The sequence below is a fragment of the Rhineura floridana genome, chromosome 5 (genome assembly GCF_030035675.1).
Source record: "Rhineura floridana isolate rRhiFlo1 chromosome 5, rRhiFlo1.hap2, whole genome shotgun sequence".
NCBI lineage: Eukaryota > Metazoa > Chordata > Lepidosauria > Squamata > Rhineuridae > Rhineura > Rhineura floridana.
Window position 1 is genome coordinate 7,117,539 of NC_084484.1, and position 27,106 is coordinate 7,144,644.

At 40.5% G+C, this 27,106-nt stretch overlaps 1 protein-coding gene across 2 annotated transcripts in view; it reads right to left on the reverse strand.

Moving 5' to 3' along the window:
• Window positions 1–27,106, reverse strand: part of NAA16 (N-alpha-acetyltransferase 16, NatA auxiliary subunit) — a 109,969-nt gene that overhangs the window by 22,919 nt on the left and 59,944 nt on the right. For both annotated transcript variants that reach the window (XM_061629923.1, XM_061629924.1), the window contains 3 exons: window positions 24,917–25,023; window positions 3,364–3,436; window positions 3,032–3,201 (listed from right to left, as the gene is read on the reverse strand). In XM_061629923.1, coding sequence (XP_061485907.1) covers window positions 3,032–3,201; window positions 3,364–3,436; window positions 24,917–25,023 — 350 coding nt within the window. The remainder of the gene's footprint in view (window positions 1–3,031; window positions 3,202–3,363; window positions 3,437–24,916; window positions 25,024–27,106) is intronic.

A 27,106-nucleotide genomic window follows, 5' to 3' on the forward strand; every position in this document is an offset into this window, starting at 1 on the left:
AGTTGTTGGTATTGCTGGTGAGAAATATGAGGGCAAGGATATATTATCAGGGTAGGAACTTCGCCTTTTTCTTATATAGTCCTCAAGCTTTTATACTGCTGTAAGCAATATGTGGTAAAATCCATCCTGAAAACTATTAGGATATTAACTATTAACATCCAGAATACTATTAAAGTGTAAGCTAAGTTCTGACATTCCCTCATGGGATTCCTTTTGTAGACCTATTAGTTTCATTTGGACACAACAGTAAACCATGGCTTGGTGCTACATGAATGAGCTACAGTGAGCCTTGGGCTCACACATTCCCCTTACCCAACCTCTCTCATCTTCATGAGTTTCCCTTAAACTCAGCTTGTAAATCTGTCTGAACTGGGGATTGTGGTTTTCACCAAGGCAAAATAAACAAGGTTCATAACCCATTGATTGAAATTGGCTTGTTGTGAAACTGACCATACTTAAATATTTAGTAATAAACCATGACCTCCAGTTCTGATGGAATAGCAAGTAGAATAGACATAAATGCTGTCAAAGTTATTCTTCTGGCCGTACAGGAGAAACAATGGACACAGTCTGGGGTAACAAGATTTTTAAAATTAGTACAGAATGGAAGTTTTCTGACATTACTTTTTTTAAAGGAAGGGATGAGTTAACGTTTCCCATTTAACAGTATTTTCAAACAGCTAACTGCATTCAAAGCAAACTCTCTGTGATATATAATATTTTAATAGTTGCTACCATAAACAAAATGCATATTGCTCCGAATGGGCTATATATGAAATGAAAACATATATTGGAAAGGGTTCAAAGATGACCATGAATATCAGTTTAATGGGAAATTATAAGATCTTTGTAAAATGGTATTAAACCCCGTGGAGACTCTAAATTATAATCTCCAAGGACATCATCTACTTGTTGGTGCAATAACTATAAAAAAATGGATATATTACATGTATGGCAGGATTGCTTGGTAATTCAGAAGTCTGGGTGACAAACAAAAAGAAATTACAGGGACAGGAAACTTCAATCGACCCTATAGTGATGGGGTTGGATCCACAGACAAAGGAGCTGCAGAAGGTGACTTTCCATCCCTCATTCCCTAAAATTAGTGGTAGTGGAACCCTGATGAATGGGGTGAGCTGTGGCATAGGAGGCTGAAGCGGAAACAGGATTCCTAAAAATTAGGTAGGGACATGTTCAACAAAGCTCCACTTCATCTTCAGGGTTCACCCTTCCCTCTCAGCCCCCCATGCCATAGCCCACCTGATTCAACAAGATTCCCTGGGTGGGAAAATCAGCTTCTGCCAGCCCACTTCTGTGTGCTTATCTCTGGATCCAACCTATGATGGTGGGGCACTTAGAAAAAATGGGTACAATAGATAATATATACTTAATAATGACAGCAAGGGTTTTAATACTAACTAATTTGTGCAGCTGTGGCAAGCTGAGCAGGCCCTAGCCAGCTGGGGAGGACTAGCCTCAGAGGGAGGCAATGGTAAACCCCCTCTGAATACCGCTTACCATGAAAACCCTATTCATAGGGTAGCCATAAGTTGGGATCGACCTGAAGGCAGTCCAATTCCATTTCCATTAAATAAAGCAAAATCACTTGTTACCACTGTGTGCAAGATCAACAGCTGGTTGAATGCATTAAATTAACATACTGGATGACAGAGAAGAGGAAAATGCAGAAGGGAAAACTTTTAAAATTCTTCTGATATTGTAGTATTAAAATGAAATGGATTGAGTCGATGAATTATTAAGACTTGTATACAGCTTTCAGATTGACACAGATTAAAAATATGGGTTGTAAATAAAAACAAGATTTTAAAAAGGAACTCGATGGGGAAATTGTTGTGCAATATAACTTGTAAAGATATAATTGCTTAGAAATGTCTAATGTGTACTTATGATACACCAAACATGTTTGAATTTTTTTGTATCTTTGATAACAGAAATGTGCATATTGCTGTAGGTAAAGTTTTATGTTCTATATTAAATGAATTAAGAGGTCATGTTAAAGAGAGATATTCATCATGAAGATACTAGTTATCTATTTCTATTAAAAGTAGCTTGGAATTGCAATTTCTTTAGAAACACTGTAAAACAATCCAAGTTCTCAAATAGAAATATGAAAAGCAAGATAATTTCTTAAAGTATTTAACTGAAAGTTTATTAGCTGCCCCAACAGTCTAAAGTAACTTTTATCATTTGGAATGTTTTGAATGAACTTCTAGTACTTGTGAAAATCTGCAATGTGTTAGTACTAGCTGCTGTAGCCAGCCTTCAGATTGAAACATGTTCAGCACTTGACATAGATATTTTAATGACTCATTAATTCACTTTGTTGTTGTTGTTATATGCCTTCAAGTCGATTACGACTTATGGCGACCCTATGAATCAGCGACCTCCAAGAGCATCTGTCATGAACCACCCTGTTCAGATCTTGTAAGTTCAGGTCTGTGGCTTCCTTTATGGAATCAATCCATGTCTTCTTTGGCCTTCCTCTTTTTCTACTCCGTGCTGTTTTCCCCAGCATTATGGTCTTTTCTAGTGAATCATGTCTTCTCATTATGTGTCCAAAGTATGATAACCTTAGTTTCAACATTTTAGCTTCAAGTGATACATTAATTCACTAAATTTATGCTATTAATTTTATGTTTATGAATTATGTTTAATTTATTATTTAATGGCTGCTTATCAATTCACATCCCATGTATTCCAAAGAATGATTACTTTATTCTGAAGTAACTAAATGATGGAGGCATATGTATAAAATTCATTTGGAGGACCTTTATTTTTAAAAACCTTTTGGTGCTTTTAATGATAGAATATACTTATGATTTTTAAATATTTTGATTTTGCATTTTAACTTACCGTTAGTTGAGTTTTTTAAAAAAACATGTTGTATTGTTTTTCTTTGATCTTGTAAGAGTGGCTCTGTGCACCACTCAATATAAAAAATCTTTCTATCAATTCCCATGAAAAAGATATACATATTCAAAATTCAATATATTTAAGACAATATGATTACCTTGTAAATTTTTGCTTTCAAATAGAACAACTCTATTAGCGTTGGGGTACTTGCAACTGCAGAATTAATGTAATCCAAGGCCAAGGAAAACTGACCCAGTTTGTCAAAGTGTTGCGCAAGGAAATAGCGAACCCAAAGCAGAGTTGTTGGGGGCTCTCGATCTCCATTTTCTGTAATAACACATATAATATTTCAGAAAGTATGGTAGAAAATGTGGAAAGAAATTAAAATGCTTACTTACTATATAGTGGTCTGTTTAAAGATGTATCAACACAGCTAATTATAGATTAAAAACTATATTTCAGTTACAGTTCATAAATACTGACACCTACCATAGGTACTAAACAAGTCACAGGTTTTCAAAGATGCTTCATAACCAGTAACAAGCTCTTGGATTGTAGAAACCTATAAAAAGATAGTTGCCAAATTCATTTTCTCTTGCGATTTTTAAAAGCAATTACACTGCATTCAAGTTAATATATTATCCAGATCCAGCAGATTACATCAAATAGGGTTAGTTTTTCTAACCAATTAAAAATAAATTTTGCATAATCATGCATTGCAGAACAAATAATCAACACCTAGTTTATTCCCAGAACATAATTAGGACATGTAAAGGTTAGTGGCATCCATCTAAGTTCTACTCAGAATAAAACACTGAACTCAACAGGTCTACTCAAATTAATGTTGAATATCACCCATCTCTCATATCTTTCAGCCTTTAGGGCAGAGGTGAAGCTCCTTTTCTTTTTCTTTGCAATAAAGGTTAAGTGTTTGCTTATTGTTTTCCATTGTTTTTTAAATCATAACCACTTTTGCTGACAGGTTCCACCTGATATATATTTTTGATACTGTATTACAGAAGAAATGTGTTTTCTGTGGGAAAGTGGATGAAGTTACAGTGTGCATACTACACGTAAGAACAGCCTGCTCTCCCTTGTGTGTGGTGTCATTTTGGCTTTGTACAATCAGCACACTAGTAGTACATACATTGGTATGTAGAATAAACTGGGTGTCAACTTTCAGTGTCTAAACTAATCATTAAAGGATGTTCACAAGTATTCCAATTATTGTGTTGAAAGTGGAGGAGAAGGTGTATAGGGTAATTTGCACTATGTCACCTCAAAAATTCACATGATGGGGTGAGGGAGTGCTCATTTCAAAGCTCCCACATGTCAAAGTCTTCCTGTCAATGCAAAGCTTAGCACATATGGAAGAAATATTCTAACATGTTTTTACAGTTTGGATTAGGTAAGCAGAGTTTGGTGCAGATGTGTTTTCAAACACAAAGTATCCTGGAGGACTGTAACACAATCAGCTCTGACATCTGCATGACTCTCGAATCAAAGAACATTAATAAAGGGTAGCTTCCACAAAAACAAAGAGGTTGGTTTAGCAGAAAAAAGTAGGTCATAAGGACCTGGAGTAGACCAGCCCTGTTGGATCAAACAGGTTTTTTTTGTTTGATATGAGATGGGGTAAACAGAGTCCATTGGCCAGGAAACAAGGGTCGAATGTGGCTAATTTTTTATGCTGATTTGATATAAGTAGCCAAGCCCTTTATTAGAAGGTCTTTTGCATTCAAACATACAGGTTCAAGCATTCCAAAGTACAGGAAAAAAAACATTTCCAGGTCACATGCCTTATGGTCTATAAATTGTCCACCTTTTCTTTTGAACCTCTCAAGAGATGTTTAACTTATTATACAGCCATGAGAGTGGCCAGCGGGGATTTTTCACACTCCGCAATGTTAAATTGAAAATTAAATTGAAAATACCCCCCATGCCATTCTGATGCTTCCCATAAGCTCATTTCAAAACAAAACCTTACATAACTTATAGTCCTGAACTAGGGTTGCCAGGTCGGAACCATCCAAAAACCTGAGAAAATGGGGGTGGGCCCTAGTGACATCACGGGGCGGGCCCCAGTGAAATCATGGGGCGGGCCCTAGTGACGACATTAAACATGATACATTGTATCAACCACAGTTGCTTGGAGCATACCATTCAAAAAAAATTCTCTGATTGGAGATTAAAATAGAAATCTTACCTAAAATAGGGTGTTCCTAGGTCCATCTGAAGTGACAAGGTCATTCTTTCTCACAAGCTTAGGGTGATGCAAAATGGAAATGGACTGCCTTCAAGTTGATCCCAGATAGGGTCTTCATGGTAAGCAGTATTCAGACAGAGGTGGTTTACTATTGCCTTCCTCTGAGTCTGAGAGGCAGTGACTGGCCCAAGGTCACCCAGTGAGCTTCATGGCTGTGTGGGGATTCGAACCCTGGTCTCCCAGGTCATAGTCCAACACCTTAACCACTATGCCTAGAGTGGCTTACAAATGTAAGACAGTCCCTGCCCTCAGGCCTACAATCTAAAGCAGAGATGGGGAACCTTTTCATCCCAAAGACCACATTCACTTCTGGGGACTACATGCCAGTGGTGGGTGGGGCTGAGGCAAAAGCGGGCAGAGTACTGAATGTGCACTTCACTTTTGAACAGTAGAGTAGTTTCTGCACTCTCACACACCTCCCTATTCTTCATGTAGGCAAGCAAGAATTATTATCAGTGTTCAAAGATGTATTTCAGCCAGCCTAAAACACTCACAGAGGGTGCAGAGCTGGTCCTGCGAAGGATGTGGCCTGGGAGAATTGGTGTGGCTGGATAGGAGGTATGACTTGGAGAGTCTTGATGGCCAGATAGAGAAGCCTGAAGTTCCCCATCCCTTATCTAAAAAGAAATGCCACAAAAGGAAAAGGGATTTGGAGGAAAAAAGAAAGAAAACTGCTGTTTCTTGAGTTCTTGTAATCACCAGCTGAAATGGAAAGATTTCAAGAGCAGGAGGAGCCAAAAGTTGCTGGTTGTTCAGCAGAGAAGGGGAGAGCATGCGCTCCCGACTCTTTTCTTCTCCTATAGCTGATGGAATCTTTCTTGGTTCCCCATCTGCAGTATGAGAATGATTATTGTGGCCTACCTCACCAGAAGCGGCTCACCATGTGGGGTGGAGCTGCAATGCTAACTTTCTAGCAGCAGCTTTGCTGCAGCTTTCAGCGACTGATGAGGCATTAAGATATTGGCATTGTAGATCTGTTCCACTGGGTGAGTTGCTTCTGCCTTAACGTGGTGTAATGATTACTGAAATGGTGCACGTGAAGCACTTTGAACACTTGAAATAGTTAAAATAAACTGTGAGTACCAAGAAGTAGCAGTGCTTTGGAGAGAGAATCTTATGATGACCTTGATCAGCTGAAATATAGTAACTTGTCATTGCAGAAAAAAAGTTGTATAGGTTGCTGCTACTGAATCTTAATGCAAAGTCTTGCATGCTAGCAGCCAAGATGATGGGCCTAAGCTTATTTCAATAATACTTTCATAAATGTTTAAAACTGTCAAGTGCTACTTTGCACATCAAAGGGAAAGAACTGTTCCTCTAGTTTTCTTAGTATGATAGTTGTGTGTTACTGAAGAAGTTTACATTTGTGCAAGTGTGCATGTTTTAATCTTTGTGCCTGAATCTTTTAATCTTGTGTGTGTGTGTGTGTGTGTGTGAGAGAGAGAGAGAGAGAGAGAGAGAGAGAGAGAGAGAGAGAGAGAGAGAGAGAGAGAGAGAGAGAGAGAGAGAGAGACGGCCCCTACCACCGACTCTTCACCGCTCCTGCTGAGGCTGCCAGGCCACGTGGGCGCCATCTCGGCAGCGGTTGCTAGGAGACGGCATCCGAGCGGCCTGCCAGCCTCAGCAGGAGCCATGAAGAGGCAGTGGCAGTGGAGGCCAGCCTGGCCCGGCTCCTTCTTAGCCCCGGCCCAGAGCCGGTTCCCCTGCTCCGGAAAGGACGGATGGCCGCTTCACCCCTCATGCTGTGGGCGCCGCTGGGCAGCAGCAGCCGTGATGGCCCCCTCAGCCAGAGACTGCTGAGCCCCATCACGGCCGCTGCCGCCCAGCAGTGCCCACAGCATGAGGGATGAAGCGGCCGGCCGTCCTTTCCAGAGCAGGGGAACTGGCTCTGGGCCGGGGCTAATAAGGAGCCGGCCCAGGCTGGCCTCCACTGCCACTGCCTCTTCATGGCTCCTGCTGAGACTGCCAGGCTGCTTGGACGCCGTCTTCTAGCAACCACTCCCACGGGGGCTGCTGCTAGGGGGGGTCCCTGCAGGGGTGGCAGCTGGATGAAGCCGCCCACGTGGCAGCTGCGGGCCAGGAGGCTGCCCTCGCTCGGCCAGGCAGCTGCGGGCTCCACTCCAGCACCCTCACCTCTGGCTGTGTGGGCGGCGGGGCTGCTGCTGCAGCTGTGGCTGTGTGCCGCTCGGCAGCGGGCAGGGGCTGCTGCTGGGGGGGTCCCTGCAGGGGCGGCGGCTAGACGTGCTGGGCCTTGCTCAAGCACAGAAACGACTATGGCGCTTCAGGCACCTGCTGGCAGCCGCTTCGTCCTCCTGTCTCTGCAGTCCCTGCCTGACTGAGAAAGGGCGGGAAGGCGGCCAGCCACAGCCTTCAATGTATGCGTGTGTCAATCACGCATGAGTGGCTGAGGGGGCCGCTGAAAAGCCAGAGATCCACGTGTTTAATGTAAGTATGGCCGGAGACCAGAGACAGCCCCCTTTTGCCGGAGACTTCGGCTGAAAACCGGAGATCTGGCAACCCTATCCTGAACTCAGAAATGCTTGCTTAACAACCCTGTCAATTTTCATGCGATACACAAAACAGTCAGAGAGAATAGACAGTTCAAAGTGTAAAAAGAGAGAGAAAAACCTCAGAGCCCTTTTGGACTTTTTTCTCTGTTCTCATAATCTGTTGAAATTCATTAAAAATCAGCCATGTTCACAGAGTACCTGTAATCCTAATACCGACGTTGCTCCATACTCTGACTTTCATCTGCTGCAGTTTAAAAGTTTAAAAAATGCCTGGCTGATTTTTAATTAATTTAATAAATTTTGGCTGGGACCCAATGATAGCGCGGAGCATGCTCAGTAAAAACCAACTGTCAGAGTTCTAAAAGCCTCACAGCTGCTGGGCTTGCCTAATCAGGGGGCCACACCCACACCAGACTTTGATTTCATGTGAGACAGTCATGGCTTCCCTCAAAGAATCCTGGGAAGTGTAGTTTGTGATGGGTGCTAAGAGACTCCTATTCCCCTGAGAGAATGGTTTAACAGTCAGCCACTCTGATTGAAGGTCTGTGAGGGGAACAGGGCGTCTCCTAGCAACTCTCAGCACCCTTCACTAACTACACTTCCCAGAATTCTTTGAGAGAAGCCATGACTGTCCAAAGTGAAATAAAGGCTTGGTGTGGATGTGGCCAGGGAAAGCTTTGGTTTAAATTTGGGTGGGAGGCTACATGTGTCTGCTGTAGAATAAAAAGGTGGGGGAAAGCCTGAAAAAGAATGATTCTGTTTACAATGTTTTCCTTTTAGAAAGGAAAGGGGCTTCCCTTCTGCCCAGTGCCCACCCACCCAATCTCCTCCCCTCCCACTCCCTGCCCCTTCCCTGGGTCAGTGTTGGACTACGACCTGGGAGACCAGGGTTTGAATCCCCACTGGGTGACCTTGGGCCAGTCACTGCCTCTTAGCCTCAGAGGAAGGCAATGATGAAATCACCTCTGAATACCGTTTACCATGAAAACCGTTTTCAAAGGGTCGCAATAGGTGGGGATTGACTTGAAGGCAGTCCATTTTCATTTTCAAACATGGTTGCATAGAAATAAATCCCACTGAACTCAAAAAATATGCAAATGATCAAACCCACCCTCCCGTCTCCTTCCTCCTATTCCCTCCTCTTGCCCCTTCCCTCCCCCTTCCTTTGCCCCTCACTCCCCATCCTCTTCCAATCCCCTCTTTCCCCCTCCCCTTCCCCTTCCCCTTCCCCCCCTTCCTCCTCCCCATGGTCAGTTTTACCTATCTTAAACATGATTGCACGGAAGTAAATACCATTGAACTCTATAAGCATGCAAATGATCAAACCTGCTCTCCCCTCCACCTTCCTTTGCCCCCCTCCAATACGCTCCTTCCCACTCCCACTCCTCCTCCCCCATGGTCAGTGTTTCCTATCCTAACCAAGATTGCATAGGAGTAAATCCCATTGAAAATAAGCATGCAAATGATCAGACCTGCTTTTCCCCTCTCCTCTCCCCTCCCTTCCTGCTCCCCTGCCCACTCCAGCCCTCCCTCCCTCCCCTGGTCAGTTTTACCTATCCTAAGCATGATTGCACAGGAGTAAATCACACTGAATTTAATAAACATGCAAATGATCAAACCTGTCCTTCTCCTCCCCTCTCCATCCTGCCTCCTCCCCTCTGCATTTCCTCCCCTCCCTCCTCCTCCTCCTCCTCTCCCCATCCTCTGTGGTCAGTTCCACCTATCCTAAGCATGATTGCAGGGGAGTAAATCCCATTGAACTCAATAAGCATGCAAATGATCCATCCATTCTCAGCAAACTTGGACAGGATCCCATTTCTTACCTCCCGGATTAAAAAGCAGGGAAATTCACTAATAGGCAAAAAACCTTGCGGTTTAAGAACATACCTATAGCCCACAGCTATTCTATCAAATTTTAAAAAGCAGGGAAATTGGGCAACTATAGTGAATGCACCAGGGGAGCAGGAGACCTAAACTCCTCTCTGAGATATTGCCACCACTCACCATATGCTCAGAGGCACATGTTACCAAATTCTTCCAAGCTACACAGGAAGTGGATTGGACTGTGAAAGACCAACCCAAATGGTGTTTGCATTTTGACCAATTTGTAGGGCAGTCCAATATCTCAGACAGGAGTTCAGGTCTCCTGCTCCCCTGGTGCATTCACTATAGCTGCCCAATTTCCCTAATTTTTAAAGTTTGATAGAATAGCTGTGGGCTATAGGTATGTTCTTAAACCGCAAGGTTTTTTGCCTATTAGTGAATTTCATTTAGGACTTTGCATCCCTACTATGAGTTGTATAATCTGAATAGTGGCCATAAGAAACTCTCTAGCACAAACCCTCAATGAAATTAATTGGAGCTGGAAAGAGCAAAACTGAGGAGCTGGTTTTTGTTTTGTTTTCTAAATCACGTTCACTTTTTCTGCTTCAACAGCTTATGCAGGTAATCCAGCTCCTGATATGATCAATACTCAATGGGTGAAATAGAGATTGAAGACTGCAGAGTCAATAATTGTTAACAGAATCAGAGACAACAAGGTTATCTTTTGATGTCTGTTCATGGTTATCTCTGATGGATCAGACAGATCTCCTGAAAAATACGACATGGTGAATGGCTCAAGCTCAAGATGTGGCAGAAACAATCTGATTTTTTTTTTCAGTGGATGGCAGTTATTTATTTTATTTATTTGTTAAATTTTTATACCGCCCCACTACCATAGCTCTCTGGGCGGTGTACAACAAAGAAATACAAATATATACAATAAAATCCCATAATAAAATACAACAAAAATATAAGAGAGTAAGAAAACTAAAAACAGTTACAGTACATGTTAAAACTAGATTAAGTTAGATTAAAATGCTTTAGAAAAGAGGAGGTTTTGACTTGGCGCCGAAAAGATAGTAACGGCGGCGCCCAGCGCACCTCATCGGGCAGACTGTTCCACAGTTCGGGGGCCACCACTGAGAAGGCCCTAGTTCTTGTTACCACCCTCCGAGCTGCTCTATGAGTCGGAACTTGGAGGAGGGCCTTCGATGTAGAACGTAGTGTACGGGCAGGTTCATATCGGGAAAGGCGTTCTAGCAGGTATTGTGGTCCCACGCCGTATAAGGCTTTATAGGTTAAAACCAGCACTTTGAATCTGGCCCGGAAGCATATTGGAAGCCAGTGCAAGCGAGCCAGAACAGGTGTTATGTGTTCGGACCGCTTGGTCCATGTTATCAGTCTGTCCGCCGCATTTTGCATGAGCTGTAGCTTCCGAACTGTCTTCAGAGGCAGCCCTACGTAGAGTGCATTGCAGTAATCCAATCGCGAGGTTACCAGAGCATGTACAACTGATGTGAGCTCCTCCCTGCTCAGGGAGGGACGTAGCTGGGCTACCAACCGAAGTTGGTAGAACGTGTTCCGTGCCACCGAGGCTACTTGAGCCTCAAGTGACAGGGAAGGATCTAAAAAGACTCCCAGACTACGAACCCGTTCCTTTAGGGGGAGTGTAACCCCGTCCAGGACAGGGTGTATATCCACCACCTGATCAGAGAAACCACGCACCAGCAGCATCTCAGTCTTGTCTGGACTGAAGTTTGTTAGCTCTCATCCAGTCCATTATCTTTTTTTTTTACAATAATTTTTATTCAGATTTTCATAAAACATACAAAACAAAACCATAAAACATTCAAAGACAAAGAACAAAATCAAAAATAGTTAGACAAAAAAAAATAAAAAGTAAAATATTGACTTCCCATTTGTCACAGATCAAATCAGTTATAGGTCTACAATGTATAACAATCCTGTCTCTTAAATCATATTATAAAATCACTTTCCTCCAGTAGTTATCTTACTTAATCATCAAATCTCATAAACATTACTTTATTCTTTCCACAAAAAGTCAAAGAGAGGTTTCAATTCTTTAAGAAATATATCTATCAATTTTTCTCCAGAAAAGCATGTCGATTAATCCATCTCATTAATAATTATAATAATCTTATTGTCATAACCATAGTCAAAATAAACATTTCGATTAATCCATCTCATCAGAATCTGTTAGGTTCAATAATTTCAATAGCCATTATTCTATTATCCCTATTAGTTCCATCTTCCATCTTCAATAGTCTTGTTAAGTCCAGTAATTTCAGTGTCCAATCTTCCATTATCAGTATTCCGTAATAATCTTGCTGTCATAACCATAGAAATATTAACTTCCCATTTGTCACAGATCAAATCAGTTATAGGTCTACAATGTATAACAATCCTGTCTCTTAAATCATATTATAAAATCACTTTCCTCCAGTAGTTATCTTACTTAATCATCAAATCTCATAAACATTACTTTATTCTTTCCACAAAAAGTCAAAGAGAGGTTTCAAATCTTTAAGAAATATATCTATCAATTTTTCTCCAGATAAGCATGTCGATTAATCCATCTCATTAATAATTATAATAATCTTATTGTCATAACCATAGTCAAAATAAACATTTCGATTAATCCATCTCATCAGAGTCTATTAGGTTCAATAATTTCAATAGCCATTATTCTATTATCCCTATTAGTTCCATCTTCCATCTTCCATCTTCAATAGTCTTGTTAACTCCAGTAATTTCAGTGTCCAATCTTCCATTATCAGTATTCGGTAATAATCTTGCTGTCATAACCATAGTCATATAGTAAGAGTCTAATGGGAATTTCCTCTATCCCAAATATTTTCTTGCCATCCATTCTGAATAGGTTGCTGGAATACTGCAGTAAAAACATATCTCTGTTCTTTTTTACAAAATGTACTGGCTCATCTCTTGAAAGTTTTTCCCTTGTCACATGGCTGCAGTTAATTCCATAGGTCTTCTCCATATTAGGCTCCATCACATCATTCCAGTCCAGAAGATTATCCATGCCATTGACAACCTTATCTCCAATATCTTCATTAATTTCTTCAGAGATAACATTGAATTCCAAACAGTAGATTTTATTTCTAAAATCCATAAATTCCAAATCTTTTTCCTGTTCCACGTTTGTTCCAGGCTCCAGGGTCTCCTCTCTCACAGGGACCCCTATTTCTTTAAACTCCTGGATCATTTTGCACAATTCAATTTTCAGCTCCTTACAACCCTGTCGCAGGGTTCGTTTCGTTATCTCAATCTCATCCATTATTTTCTGAAACCTAGTTACTTCCAGATTCTCAGCCACTTTCTTGATTGCCATTTTAAAAGAAAAATATAAGAGAACCACTTCTTATTTCAGCAACAATTGGGTTAATACTCCAAACTTGATGACATCACAATATAAACAGAACAGCCAGCCTTATCTCACTATGCTTAGGAAAACAAAATGTAGTTCCCAGGATCGAAACAATTAATGGCGTCGTCAGGAAACAGATTCGTCAAAATAAAATAAACCAAAAAGAGAGTAATCTCAGACAATATAATATTCTTCAGAATAGAAATCAGGAATAGAAATCTCTCTTCTGTGTATATCTTTAGAATGCAAATCCAGGACAGCTTTTTGCAACAAAAACAGAGATAAGCTGTTAATTAGTGCATAGCAGAGAAGAGTTATAGCTCACCGAAAAGATGTCCAAAACCGATCCATCTGGCAAATCTCCTTTTACTGCAACAGTTTAAGTCAAGTAAAAAAATATAGAAAGAAGGGTGCTTGCCTGTTAGTCCGTTCTCTCTCTAAAGAAAAGATGAACGTGTCGCTTTATCAGATAGAGCTTGTTGAAAATCCGTCCTTCCTTGTTGGCTGGACCTCGTCTCATAAATCAATGAAATCTAGTCCTCCCAACAAAAATAGGCTTTGAGGTTAATCTCTTCGTTTCTCCCTGCCCGGGAGAAGTTTCATCAGTCAAAAAAAAAATGTTTTGACTGATTTATATCTGAATAAGCTTCTTTTGCGGCGGGAGCCCGTCCCAAAAGCAGGCACAGGCTAAGTCACCCTTCCCGGAAGTCTCATCCAGTCCATTATCGCGGCCAGGCAACGGTTCAGCACATTGACAGCCTCACCTGAAGAAGATGAAAAGGAGAAGTAGAGTTGCGTGTCATCAGCGTACTGATGGCAACACACTCCAAAACTCCTGATGACCGCACCCAACGGCTTCATGTAGATGTTGAAAAGCATGGGAGACAGAACTGACCCCTGTGGGACTCAACACTGGAGAACCCACGGCGTCGAGCAATGTTCCCCAAGCACTACCTTCTGGAGACGACCCGCCAAGTAGGAGCGGAACCACTGCCAAGCAGTGGAATGCCTCTCCCGCTACGAACCTACCCGTGCGCTTCGTTCAGTATCTAAGGCCCTCCTCCGGGTACCAACCCATCTAGATGCCCGGAGGACTGTTACTAGATCTAGGGCCTTTTCTGTAGTGGCCCCCGAATTGTGGAACAGCCTACCTGAAGAGATCCGCCTGGCGCCTACAGTACTTTCCTTTAGGCGCCAGGTTAAGACCTGGCTATGCTCCCAGGCATTTTAATGTTTTAATGTTATGTTTAATGTTTTAGCTTAAATTTGTTGATACTCGTTATAGATTTTATTGTAACATTGTATTTTAACCTTGCTGTACACCGCCCAGACAGCTATTAGCTATGGGCGGTTTATAAATGAAATGAAATAAACCGCCCATAGATAAATAAAATAAATACCACCAACTCCCAACTCCGCGAGCCTCTCCAGAAGGATACCATGGTTGATGGTATCAAAAGCCGCTGAGAGATCAAGGAGAATCAACAGAGTTACACTCCCTCCGTCCCTCTCCCGACATAGGTCATCATACAGGGCGACCAAAGCTGTCTCGGTGCCAAAACCGGGCCTAAAACCCGATTGAAATGGATCTAGATAATCGGTTTCATCCAACAGCGCCTGGAGCTGGCCAGCAACCACTCGTTCCAAGATCTTGCCCAGGAATGGAACATTCGCTACTGGTCTGTAGCTGTTGAAATTTTTTGGGTCCAAGGAAGGTTTTTTCAGAAGTTATCCCTTAACAGTCACCCCTAAACCACTGGTTTTGTAAAAAAAAATCTTGCATGATTCCATTGATTTCATTAGCACTTACACGAGTCGTCCCTGGAAACTCTGCCAAAGATAAGGCCCCCTACAAAAGTGCACATGGCATGGGAGTAATTCTGTGCTGTGCTCAAGCACATGTGAATATTGTAACCATAGTGGAAGGACCCATCCTGTGAATCTATGATGATGATGGGCTGAGGCAGTAGGAGAGGAGGATACTGAGGATTTTTGGTGGGTGGGTGGCACCAAGAAAAATAGATCAGAGACTGAAAAAAAGGAGCTGTCCAAACTGCTTGGGTGTGTTCTGGAATGGGAAAGGAAATCTGGGCTCTTTCTGTCCCCCAACAGTTATTTCCCAATCACAGAAGTTTGCCAGGGAGATTAGAGGGCAGCCCAGAGGGATTCCCACCTAGGCAGGGGGACAGAAAACCTAGTGAGAAACAATGGGGAATTGCTCCAGCTGCCAAGCAAGTTAGGAAAAGTGGAGTTACATATCCCTGGTATGTCCCCAAAAACTACAGAGTACTCCGTTTCTAGCCCCCTTACCTCACGTGCCATTCCATTTATTTATTTTACTTTGGCTCTCATTTCCTTCCTGTCCTTTCCTCCTCTTTGCACTCTGTTGCTACTTTCTTTCCCTTCTCCTGTTTTTGTCTCCTCTGTATCCCTTTTCTTCACTTACCTCTCCCCCACTTCCTGTTGCCCTTTTTGCTTTAGCCTTCCCTCCTCACACATTCACATCCAGAACACATGGCCAGAAGTTGTTTGGCCTTCAGAATCAAAATGTGGCTTGTGTGGTAAGTGGACAACTTTGCAGACCAGCTCTATTTCTACATTTACTCCCTGTTTCTTCCCAGCTCCTCGTTCTTTCATGTGAACACATTCCTGCATTTTCCTTAAAAAAACAACTTAAAAAATAAAATAAAAAAAAGTTTGTACTTGTACATACTTTGAAGTTCCCCTAAATCTCCTGCTATCTTCCTTTTGTGTGGGTGTGATGCTGTTTTGGCTATATGAACAATGGTATGCTTCTCCTGAAGACAGGAAACAGAGGGAACAAGTGGAATACACAAAATGTTGCAGTGTGGGGTACACCTATTCAGGTTTCCAACCAACCAGGTATACTCTCCTCCGGGATATTCCAAGAAGGGAACAATTCTAGATTCAAAAGCTATCCACAACCCACCTACATCAAGAAAAATCCTGCCACAACTATGCCTATGTGAAACTAGCCAGAGATCAATGAAAGTAATAGTAGCTTGCCACCAATTTGAGTGTTAACAGCAACACTATATCCAAAATGAACCTTTTTTATGCTAAAAGTGAACACGTACAGAATACATATTTGTCTGAAGAGCTGACACTAAGAAGAAATACTAGACAGGGCTGCCTGTTATGTCCACTGTTATTTGCCTTAGCAACTGAACCACAGGCTATAGCAATTCAATTTGATCCTATTATATCTGGTACTGACATTGGTGCAAGTCAATTAAAAATCCGTTTATATGCCGATGATGTTATTGTCTTTCTGGAAAATCCACTCCACTCGCTATTTAAGGTTTCTGTTATCATAGATTCTTTTAGGAAATTATCTGGATATCAAATTAACAAACAAAAACTGAAATCATACCATTAAATCTGACAGACCTTGAGAAAATGAATTTTGCTGTAGGGTATGCAATTAAGTATACAGGAAAGTCAACCCAAAATTTAGCATTATTTATTATTTATTTAAGGCATTTATAAACTGCTTTTCAGGTGAACCTCACGAAGCAAATTATGCTTTATTATTATGCTTTATTACATAATACAACAATAAGTATTGATTATTTTTAAAAAACAATAAAATACAATAAAAATGAAAGAGACAGCTTGTTTGTTTAAGACGAAGCTGTTACTGCTTCCTCTTACTCCCCTCCGGGCAAGATGCCCTTATGGTGACAACTGGAGGGAGGGGTCACATTTAAGAGTGAAGTTATTGGAGTGAATTATGAAACCTTGACAAACCAAGTAAAATAGGATGTAAACAGGTGGTTAAGGATAAAACTGTCTTGGCTGGGAAGAATCAATGCAATCAAAATGGTTGTTTTGCCCAGGTTTTTGTTTGTACCGCTGCCTTTGATGGTTGATGCTAGGGAGACGAAGAGCTGGCAAAAGCTTCTGAATGACTTTCATTGGATAAAAGACCCAGAATAGGACTCTACCATGCAGGCTACCAAAAAGAACAGTGGATTATGAGGTAGCCCAGTTGCTATGGCTTAGCCTATGGATTAATCAAAAGGGTCTTGAAGATCTATAATGCATTGGAATAAATTATACAGTTTTTTATGTTTCTTACAAAACATTTCCCAATACAAAACCAATTTCACCTTATAATAATTGATTTTGAGTTTCAGTGTTCCAAAATAAAATATCATACAGAATGAAATTACAATGTACCATTTGTAATTCAGGAATATGAGAGCATTGGTCAGGGTTGATTACTTTTCCAAGGCACTGTATCTTACAAAAACATATCAAGATCTAGCAATGGATGGTGATCTCCACGGTACCAGTTGTTCCAAGATCAGACATTTTTATTAACACAGTTGGTCCAAGATTTCAGCTATGAAAGGAGACCTTATGGGAAATATTAACCTTCTCAAAATAAAGGGTCTATTGATTATACATTATTGTTAGACATGAAATTGGTTAATTAAAGATCCAAAGAACACTAGGAAAGAGAGATGGCTTTGGAAATTTCACAACAGCTTTGGACTAGAGCTTGAGCAGGCATTAACAAAAATCTCTCAATTTGTTTATCAGAGAAGCATAATATAAACTGAACAGATACAACTTTTGCAGTGCTTGATACCATTAAGTAGCAAAGTTAAACAGCTTGTCACGAACCTTAGCACTTTAAAATTTACAGAGCAAACTACCATAGTTGTCTTTGACTTAAGCTGAGCATTCAGGTTTTCTCCTTGGCCTTTAAAACAACTGGCACCTTATATATAAAATACCACAACTATGCTACAGTACTGCTCCTTTAAAAGAAAATACTGTATTGCAACCACAGAAAAAGCCTAACTCACAACTCAGTTTTGAGTAATGCAGCCCTTGTGAGAAATTCAAAGAAAGGAAAGAGTACAGAAGTATTTTAAGTGCCTTAACTGCTGCCAATTAATTTCTAGAAACTCAAACTATGTCATCAACTGCCAGAGGGCATAAGACTGCCATAGACATGTTGATATTCCTAATATATTTTCCTTGTTTTGTGGATTTAAAAGCCACATCTGAAGCCAGTCTTGGCTAAAAACAACAACAAATCGCCTTGTAAGTAAGCCTACAAAAGTTACTGGCATGTTCGCCTTCCATGCTGGCAATTGAGCAGGGTAAGCCCACTTCTTCATGGCCACCATGGAAATGCAGGCTACCAGTCTCTTAGCAGGCTAGTAAAAACTATTGCCTTTTACCCAGGGGAAAGAGCAATCTGTCCTCCCTCTGCCAGGTCATTCCATTTGTGGGTTGGCTGTGGAGGAAGATCCTTCCTCTACAGGTAGCACATAAACAAAGGGGACTGGCAGAGGAGGGAAACATTTGCCCCTCCTCCTCCAGCATACTCACTCACCTGCATGGAGTTCCTGATGTAATGGCTACTAGGCAAGTTGTTAAATAGAAGGCTGTATTAATAAATAAAATGAATTCAAATGAAGAATTGTAGCAGAGCAATACTCATGGGTCTTTGACATTTCTTTTTCTGCTTGTGTTCCTGCTTATGATGTGGACAAAGGTGAACATTGTGGTTCTCCCCTTTGCCTCACACCACACATTTTGCTAAAACTACCTTGTATATGCTCCAGAACGAATAACATTATCTTGCTAAACTGGATACATAGTTTTAGTATGTGACAAATGATGCTGTTTCCAATGAGTTATTACGGAAATCCTGCTTGTATATGACTCAATTCAGACAACATGTGAAAGGATGTTTATCTGTTGTTTAGCATGACATTCAATTGACAAATCAGTTATGGCCATCGCTCCACCTCCAACGAAAGCTACATCACAGATAAGAGATGAAAGCATGAAGTTAAGAAGATGAAGGCAGCCATAACTCAGGGTTTTCTTGTACATTTGGGGGGGGGGAATCAAACCATGGGTGGTAAGCTATGTTTAGTGCTAACCATGGTTTGGTATGATGTCTGAATTGAACTGTTCACAGTCATTGCTTTATACTTCCATTTTTCCTTTCCAGGAGCAAGCCTATCCTTCCTATAAGGGCAAAGGAACATTCTGCAGGGGATCAGCCTACCTTCCTGTGTACACTTTTTGAGACTTCTGGTGTTTCTTCCAGCCAGACACTCCCTCATGCAGTATTTCCTCACAGTCTCTCCATGTTTTAAGTTACTCAAATAGGACACATGTGCGCTGATGTCGAGCTTCAAAGGAATCAACGCACCTGCAACACATTTGACGTAAACCTTGATGTTGACTAATTTTACAGTCCTCTCTTTATATTTCACTCTGAAGGATCTACTCTTATACAACTAAAGAGTGTATCTGAAAACTAGTAAATGACAGAGAAAATAGGAATGTTTACACAGTTTCTGGATCTTCTGTACTTGCTTTCATTGAGGATGACAGGATTTTTTTATTTATAATTTACCTGAGGAACAGCTCATGAATTTTTTTACATTTGTTGGCAATGACATTCTTTTGAGCCATCATGGAGCCTATAGTAATATTCTACTAAACCTTTATTTTTTAAAAAGTATAGAAGCTGTAGAATTCTTCTAGAACAAGAATGTTAGAAGACATTCTCTCTTTTAACTTACTTGGAGACATCCTGTTTTTACTTAGTTGATGTAAACTACTGCCTGATTCCAAAAGAAGACAACTACGTACAAACTTCAAACAGGAGTGGGTGTTCGTTTCTCTGCAGCAGGGTAAGCTTGGCAACACCTTCTCTCCCCAGCCCACCCTTTATTCCCATAATGTCACATATAATATCTGGGTCCAATACTGTTTCATGTAGGCTGTCTGCTGTTTGGTCCTCCCTCCAAGCTCCTCAAACATTGGTTTGGTACTTTATTGTGAAATTTTTTTCACACATTTTCTTTTTACACTAAAAATTTGTGAAAGAATGGTGAAAGAATTCAATGAACAACTAAAATCTGATCAGTCATATTAATAATATTGGAAATATATTAAAAAGTGATAGCCTGAATCCACACCTAAAAGGATAGAAAATACATATTGTTCTAGGTAACTCAAGAGGAAATCCTTTTCATAAGTGGAGTAATACCACAGTTAACAAGTCCTCTAGGAAGGAAGCTCCTTTTAAGGAAGGCTTTTTTAAAAGGTGAAACTGACTAGATTTGCTTAGCTATGGATAAACTTTCAAACCTGTGCCTTTGCTTCACGGTGAAACTGACCAGACTGTGTCTTTGCTTTGCTATCAATAAACTTTGCTTTGCTAGGGTGAAAGGGACAAGCCTATGGGTTTGCTTTGCATTAATGAGATCTCTTGCTTTCTCTCAGGGTTGGGGAGGGAAAGATCCAATATGATTCGGGGGGGATGGGGGGATGCTGGGTAGGCATCCTTTAAAGCCCCTGTTGAAGCTGCCCCCACCATCTATGAATGGGTGTACAAACCTATCTCTGTTCTTTGCATGTTATTCTTACCTCTGGTACCAATGTTTCTGTTAAAGAAGGAATGTCCGGGAATGCATCTACTTTGTTAACTAAGGTATTACTGTAATGGGAATACTGTTATATCTGCCTTGCCCATGGATGTCCATAGCCGGAAATGCCTTTCATCAACTTCGCAATGTGTGCCAGTTGAATCCACTGCTGGAGATCAATAGATTTTGCCACAGTTGTCTGTACCTATAGGTTGGATTACTGCAGTACTTTTTTTGTTTAAAAAAACAATTGAGAAACGTCAACTGATTCAGAATTTGCCTACTGGGTTAGTAATGAGAAAACTTTACTGGCTTCCAATTTACTTTATTGGCACAATTTTACAATGTCAGTATTGCTATATAAATTTATTTATTTATTTATTTCATTTATAAACCGCCCATAGCGAGTAGCTCTCTGGGCGGTGAACAAAACAGGATTAAAATACAATATTACAATAAAATCAATAACAAATAGCAACAAGTTAAACTAAAAACATTAAATATGAAACATTGAACATTAAAATGCCTGGGAGTATAGCCAGGTCTTAACCTGGCGCCTAAAAGAAAGTACCGTAGGCGCCAGGTGTATCTCCTCAGGTAGGCTGTTCCACAGTTTGGGGGCCACCACGGAAAAGGCCCTAGATCTAATAACAATCCTCCGGGCATCCTGATGAGTTGGTACCCGGAGGAGGGCCTTGGATACTGAACGAAGTGGACGGGTAGGTTCAGCCTAGGGCTACCATATGAGTTTGCCCCTTTACTGGCCATTGTATCACATACTCTTCTTTGGAGTAGTGCTGTGCACTGCACTGATTTTCTGGTCACTGTACCAGTCACAAAGCTATCTCTTTTCCCTTTTAACTGTTAGTTGCATTTACCAGTAAGTCCTCCATTACAAATCCTCTGGCACAACAGGCCTAAACTGAATTTCTGCTTACACTTAGATTACAGCGGATGTAGTACTAATACAGAAAGATGAAGCTTGCTTGTTAAGTATTTGAATTTATTACATTTTATTTCTTATCATATGGTCATGCATTTTGGAGTATCAGAAGCCAAAATAATTTTATCCCACTTCAATGATTGCTAAAGAAATAGAGCTTGTAGTCTGGTACAGTGACTATAGGAACATCAATGCTCTGCTTCATTTCAGTAGTTTCTTTAAACAGTACCAAAAGGGAAACTTTATTTGTTCTGAGATAATTTCGACCCTTCCTATCTATTTAAAAGTTCCACAATAATCACATTGTAGAGATTTTTTTTTACATTTCAACCTACTCATATCATTTCTATCAGTTTCTGTCACCAGTGTGGTGAAGTGGTTAAAGTACAGGCCCAAGACTGGGGAAGACCAGCTTAAAATAACTCCTTGACCGTGAAGGTGACCTCAGGCTAGTTACCAGCTCTTGGCCTAACCTACCTCAAAGGTTTTTGTGAGGATAAAGTGGAGGTGGTAGAACCATGTATGCCACCTTGAGCTCCTTGGGGGGAAATTAGAATATAAATGCAATAAATAAAGTCCCAACATTCTAGTCTTCCTGATCAGCATATATCAACTATAATTAATTCACCCATTTGAACAACCAACTGTATACTAGATTTACTATTACAAAAAGTAGTCCAAGGAACACAACCTGTTCATTCACTATGGGTGATAGCTAATTGCTTCCATTCATTAGTAGAGGACACTTGCAGAACAGAAATGGGACCGTTGGCCTTACCATGAAACAGCCTTCTACGTGCATGCAAAAGATAATCTCAGGTGGGTAATGAGCTCCACCTAGTGGTCGAAGGCAGAAAGACACTGACTGGTTTTTCGGAGTCCTTTTGTCTTCCATTGGCTCTATGGATTAATTTTCCCAATGACAAGTCAGAATGCTTGAACAATGACCAGCATCTTTAAAAAACATACACGATCTCTGCCCATGTACTCTTTGCTACATACGTAAAAGACAGAAGAAAGGAAACCAGCCCAGCCACAGAAGGGATTGGCCCCGAGATCTTTTAAATGCATGTAGAAGGCTGTTTCATGGTATGAACAAAGATTCCTTAACTCTTCTGCTATTAACTCTGAAGAACGTTTTGTAAAAAACCAAAATGTCGGGTGGAAAGAAGACAGGGTGGGAAGAAACCAAAATGGCGGACAGAGTGGGCTCAGGGTGTCCCACTCAAGCAGCTAACTGCAAAGTCTAATTTTAATTAAAGAACAAGAATGGAGCAAGGGGAAAGGCAGTGTAAAACAGAGCCAGACTTGAAAATGCCATACAACAAAATAAAAAGAGTAAAGAACCTCTTTTTAAAAACAACAACACAGAAAACACTAGTGAAGAGGAACAGAAACAATAGCTGACAAAAAGACTAATCTACAGGCCTGAACCAGGTAATCAGAAGCAGAAAGCACACAAGAAATCACTCTGGTGAAGGCAGAAAGAAAAACTGATCCATAGAATCAAGGGAAAACTAAAGGACTCTGAAAAAATCAATCAATGTCTTTCTGCCTTCGACCACTAGGTGGAGCTTGTTACCCACCTAGGATCCATGCATGGGAGAATATCCTCTCTCATCTCCCCCTCCACAGCCCCCCAAGCAACAGCAGATGGCACAATGGAGCTGCACCGATTACCTGGCCTGCTGCTGCATGCTGAGACAGAGAGGAGTGCGGCAGTGATAAGATCAGCATGGTGCAAATGTAATGGCAGAAGCACTGGATTGGCTCCGCTGCTGCATTTGCATTGCACTGACCTCGCCCAACCCTCTCAGCATGTGGCAATGATGCGGCTGGATGGTGGTCAGGTAAATGGAGCAACCACACCATCCTGTTCTCTACTACACCCAAATCTATGCCAGAGGATAGGGGGGACTCTCTGGAGCAGATCTGGGTGTGTGTGGGGAAGGAAAGGAAGCTCACACAACACTACATACAACCCTATGTGTAAATTATAAAATGAAAGTATACCCTCTGTTTTCACAGCCAAGACGTTCTGCATCTATCTGGGAACAAAATCCCCACTAAAAATTCCTAAAATACTTTTCAGAAAACAAACATTAATCCTGTATTTTTACATCTTATTGCTTCAAGGTAAGAAGATGAAACCCACAAAACCCATCCATTAGCTCATGCTCTTCTACCCCATCTTCATGTTAAGGTCACCCAGGAAAATTCTTCCCAAGGTATTGATCAACTATTGCCTAAATAGATAAGACCATTTAGTATGCAGGAAAACTTTCTCAAAATAATAGTAAGAAGAAGAAGAAGAAGACATCACACTAATTTTGGCTCCATATCAATGTCTTACTGTAAGAATTCCTGTCCATATCAATGCATACACACCACTCAACAAGTGGCTTTCTGAGTCACCATCTTCCAGATGAGCCAAGAAAGCATCGCCTCCCTGACTATTTAACAAGCAGCCATTCCACCTGAAGATGAAGAATAGTAATATTAACTAATGTTAATGTTATTGGAAGAATAATAAAATGTATTTTTTACGTTTTTTAGCTGAAAAGTGACTAATATGTATACATGGACACTTTCACCTCTAAAGTATCTTGCATATGCTACTGCTGGAATTGTGAAAGGGTTTTATAAATAGCTTCTTCAAATCTTCTTTCAAGACACCACCCACCTATTTAGGTTATCATTACAGTTGATTTTAAAAGTCGATGTTCCACAAAGAGGAAATAAAAGCATTAGACAGTATTTTCTTTCAATCATATATTGTTTTCCTACTAAAAATGAGGACCTTAGAATCTTTTTATTCTCCTTAGTAGTATTCCTTCACTCTGAGGACATTTGTTGGAAAATATGTAAAGTCTGAAGTAAAACAACAACCGCATTGCAAAGAGAAAATGTGATGTGAACAATTCGCAAGTAACAGAAACTGCATCCAGATCTCTAGACTGCAATCCTATGAAAGCAGGCCCCATTGAACACAACTGAATTTACTTCCAAGTAAACAAGCACAGGACAATTCCCTAAAACACAGAATTGTAGCAATGTGGAAAAATAACCTTTTAACAAGTTTTATCTGAAATCAAAATTTTAGATGGTTATATGAAATTTAAACACAAATTTACAGAGGTTCAGTTCTCTTTTGCTTAGACACTTAAATGTATTCTATATTGGAGCCATTATCAATCTACTCTCTAAATTTGATGAAAGTTCCGTACAAGTCTAACCAAATCAAGACAAAGCCCTGTTTCCACATCACAATACGCCACAGTTCATAGTTTGCTGTGAACATGCCTAAGTTGGTTCATGCACACAGTAAAGAAGCCATGATCCCTGGCTTTATGTTACAACTGAGCCAAGGATTGCTGTTTCATTTCAACAAGCCATGATAAATAAGCCAAATACAAACCTTGGCTACAAAACGAAACAAACCATCATCCCTGGTTCAGAGGTAATGCAAAGCCAGGGATAATAGTTTGTTTCATCCCAGCACGAGCAGGAACAGTGGAAGAGTTTTCTTAGGAATGTTAACAGTAACCATTTACTGTAGTTTACCATGGCATAAGAACTGGGACAGAAAAGGAACAGTTACTGGTAATTTATAAGTTACGCAAAACTATGTACATATGAAAACTAAAGAAATTTAAGTTTTACCTTTTCTGTACTGTTATACAAAGATTTCAAAGTGGTAAACAAGGGTGGGCAGCCTTTACTGAAGTAAACCCTCAGGAATTTATCCATTAGTTCTCTAAATTTTTCACCTAGAAACAAAATTTCATTTGATTATATTCCAGTTACTTAGTGTTGCACTACTGATTTAGGCTCATAGATGACGATGATACTAAAACCTAAAAGACATTGACAAAAGTGATCCACTTGTAATTTAAAATTATAAAGTATTCATGCAATGGGAAAAGTACTTGTAGCTAGTATTTCTTTGAAGAAATTTGAATAATTTTTCTAATCTGCATAATTTATACAGATTACAGTTCAACCTCTTTAGACTGTCAGGATACATAATTTAGTTTTTAGGGTTTTTTTTAAAAGTACAGAGTACACGAAGCACATTTTGTGACTGAATCTATGACACCCCCAAAGACTTTAGTCACTATAGAGGGCATTAAAAATGACTTAATGAGGATACTGACATCTGAATCTTTATTATACAGCCACAAGAATGGCTGTGTACTACAGTCACTGTGGATTTTTCATATTCCGCAATGTTAAATTGAAAATATACCCCCATGCCATTCTGCTGCTTCCCATAAGCTCATTTCAAAACAAAACCTTACAAAACATATAGTCCTGAACTCAGAAACGCTTGCTTAGCAACTCTCTAAGTTTTCATGGTGATACACAAAACAGTCAGAGAGAACAGAGAGTTCAAAGTGTAAAATAAGAGAAAAAAACCAGACCACTGTTGGACTTTTTTCTGTTAGAATTCTCATAATATGTTGAAATTAATTTAAAATCAGCCATGTTCACAGAGTACCTGTAATCCTATTACTGACCTTGCCCCATACTCTGACCTTCATCTTCTGCAGTTTAAAAGTTAAAAAAATGCCTGGCTGACTTTTAATTAATTTAAGAAATTTTGCATTGAACTGAATGATTGCGTCGGGCATGCTCAGTAAGAACCAACTGTCAGTATTCTAAAAGTCAGACTCTCCACTGCTGGGCTTGCCTAATCAGGGGGCCACACCCACACCAGACTTTGATTTCACTTGAGACAGTCGTGGCTTGCCCCAAAGAATCCTGGGAAGTATATTGAAGGGTGCTGAGAGGAGACTCCTATTCCACTGACAGAGCTCCAGAGTGGCCAGACTGGTTTAACAGTCAGCCACTCTGATGAAAAGTCTCTGAGAGGAACAGGGCTTCTCCAAGTAACTCTCAGCACTCTTCACTAACTACACTTCCCAGGATTCTATGAGAGAAGCCAAGACTGTCCAAAGTGAAATAAAAACCTGGTATGGATGTGGCTAGGGAAAGCTTTGGTTTAAATTTGGGTGGGAGGCTACATGTGCCTGCTTGTAGAATAAAAAGGTGGGGGAAACCCTTGTTAAACAAATATTGCATGGTCACTTTAAGGGATATTTGGGAAATATCCCATGTACCTGTTTACCATGATGTAACTTCCTAATGGGTGGGGTTTAGTTACCTGACTTCCTTCTCCTTTGTCCTGGGGGATTTTGAATATTCTCCATTACTTGCTGCTCTTCCTACCTTTGAGAGAGGCCGCATGGCAAGATGCTCTCTGCTGAGTGGATCAATACAAAGACTAAGATGGACTGAGATTCCTATTTTTCTTTCTTCCAAGCTAGAGCCTATGTTCCTAACATATGAAAGGTGGTAAGTAAATATTCTTTTCTTTTACCTAACAGATTGTGTCTGTTGTTATTTATATACAGAAAGGTGGGGCTGGTTTACATTCTCATTCTGCTGCTTGTATTTTTACAACTCTGCTAACAAATAGGACCAACCAAATTAGTTCCTATTTCTGTGTGTATTTTTATAATACCGAACAACCCTGAAAAGCAATGATGTTGTTGTTATGTGCCTTCAAGTCAACTATGACTTATGGCGGCCACCCATGAACCACCCTGTTCAGATCTTGTAAGTTCAGGTCTGTGGCTTCCTTTATGGAATCAATCCATCTCTTGTTTGGCCTTCCTCTTTTTCTACTCCCTTCTGTTTTTCCACGCATCATGGTCTTTTCTAGTGAATCATGTCTTCTCATGATGCGTCCAAAGTATGATAACCTCAGTTTCATCATCTTAGCTTCTAGTGACAGTTCTGGTTTAATTTGTTCTAACACCCAATTATTTGTCTTTTTCGCAGTCCATG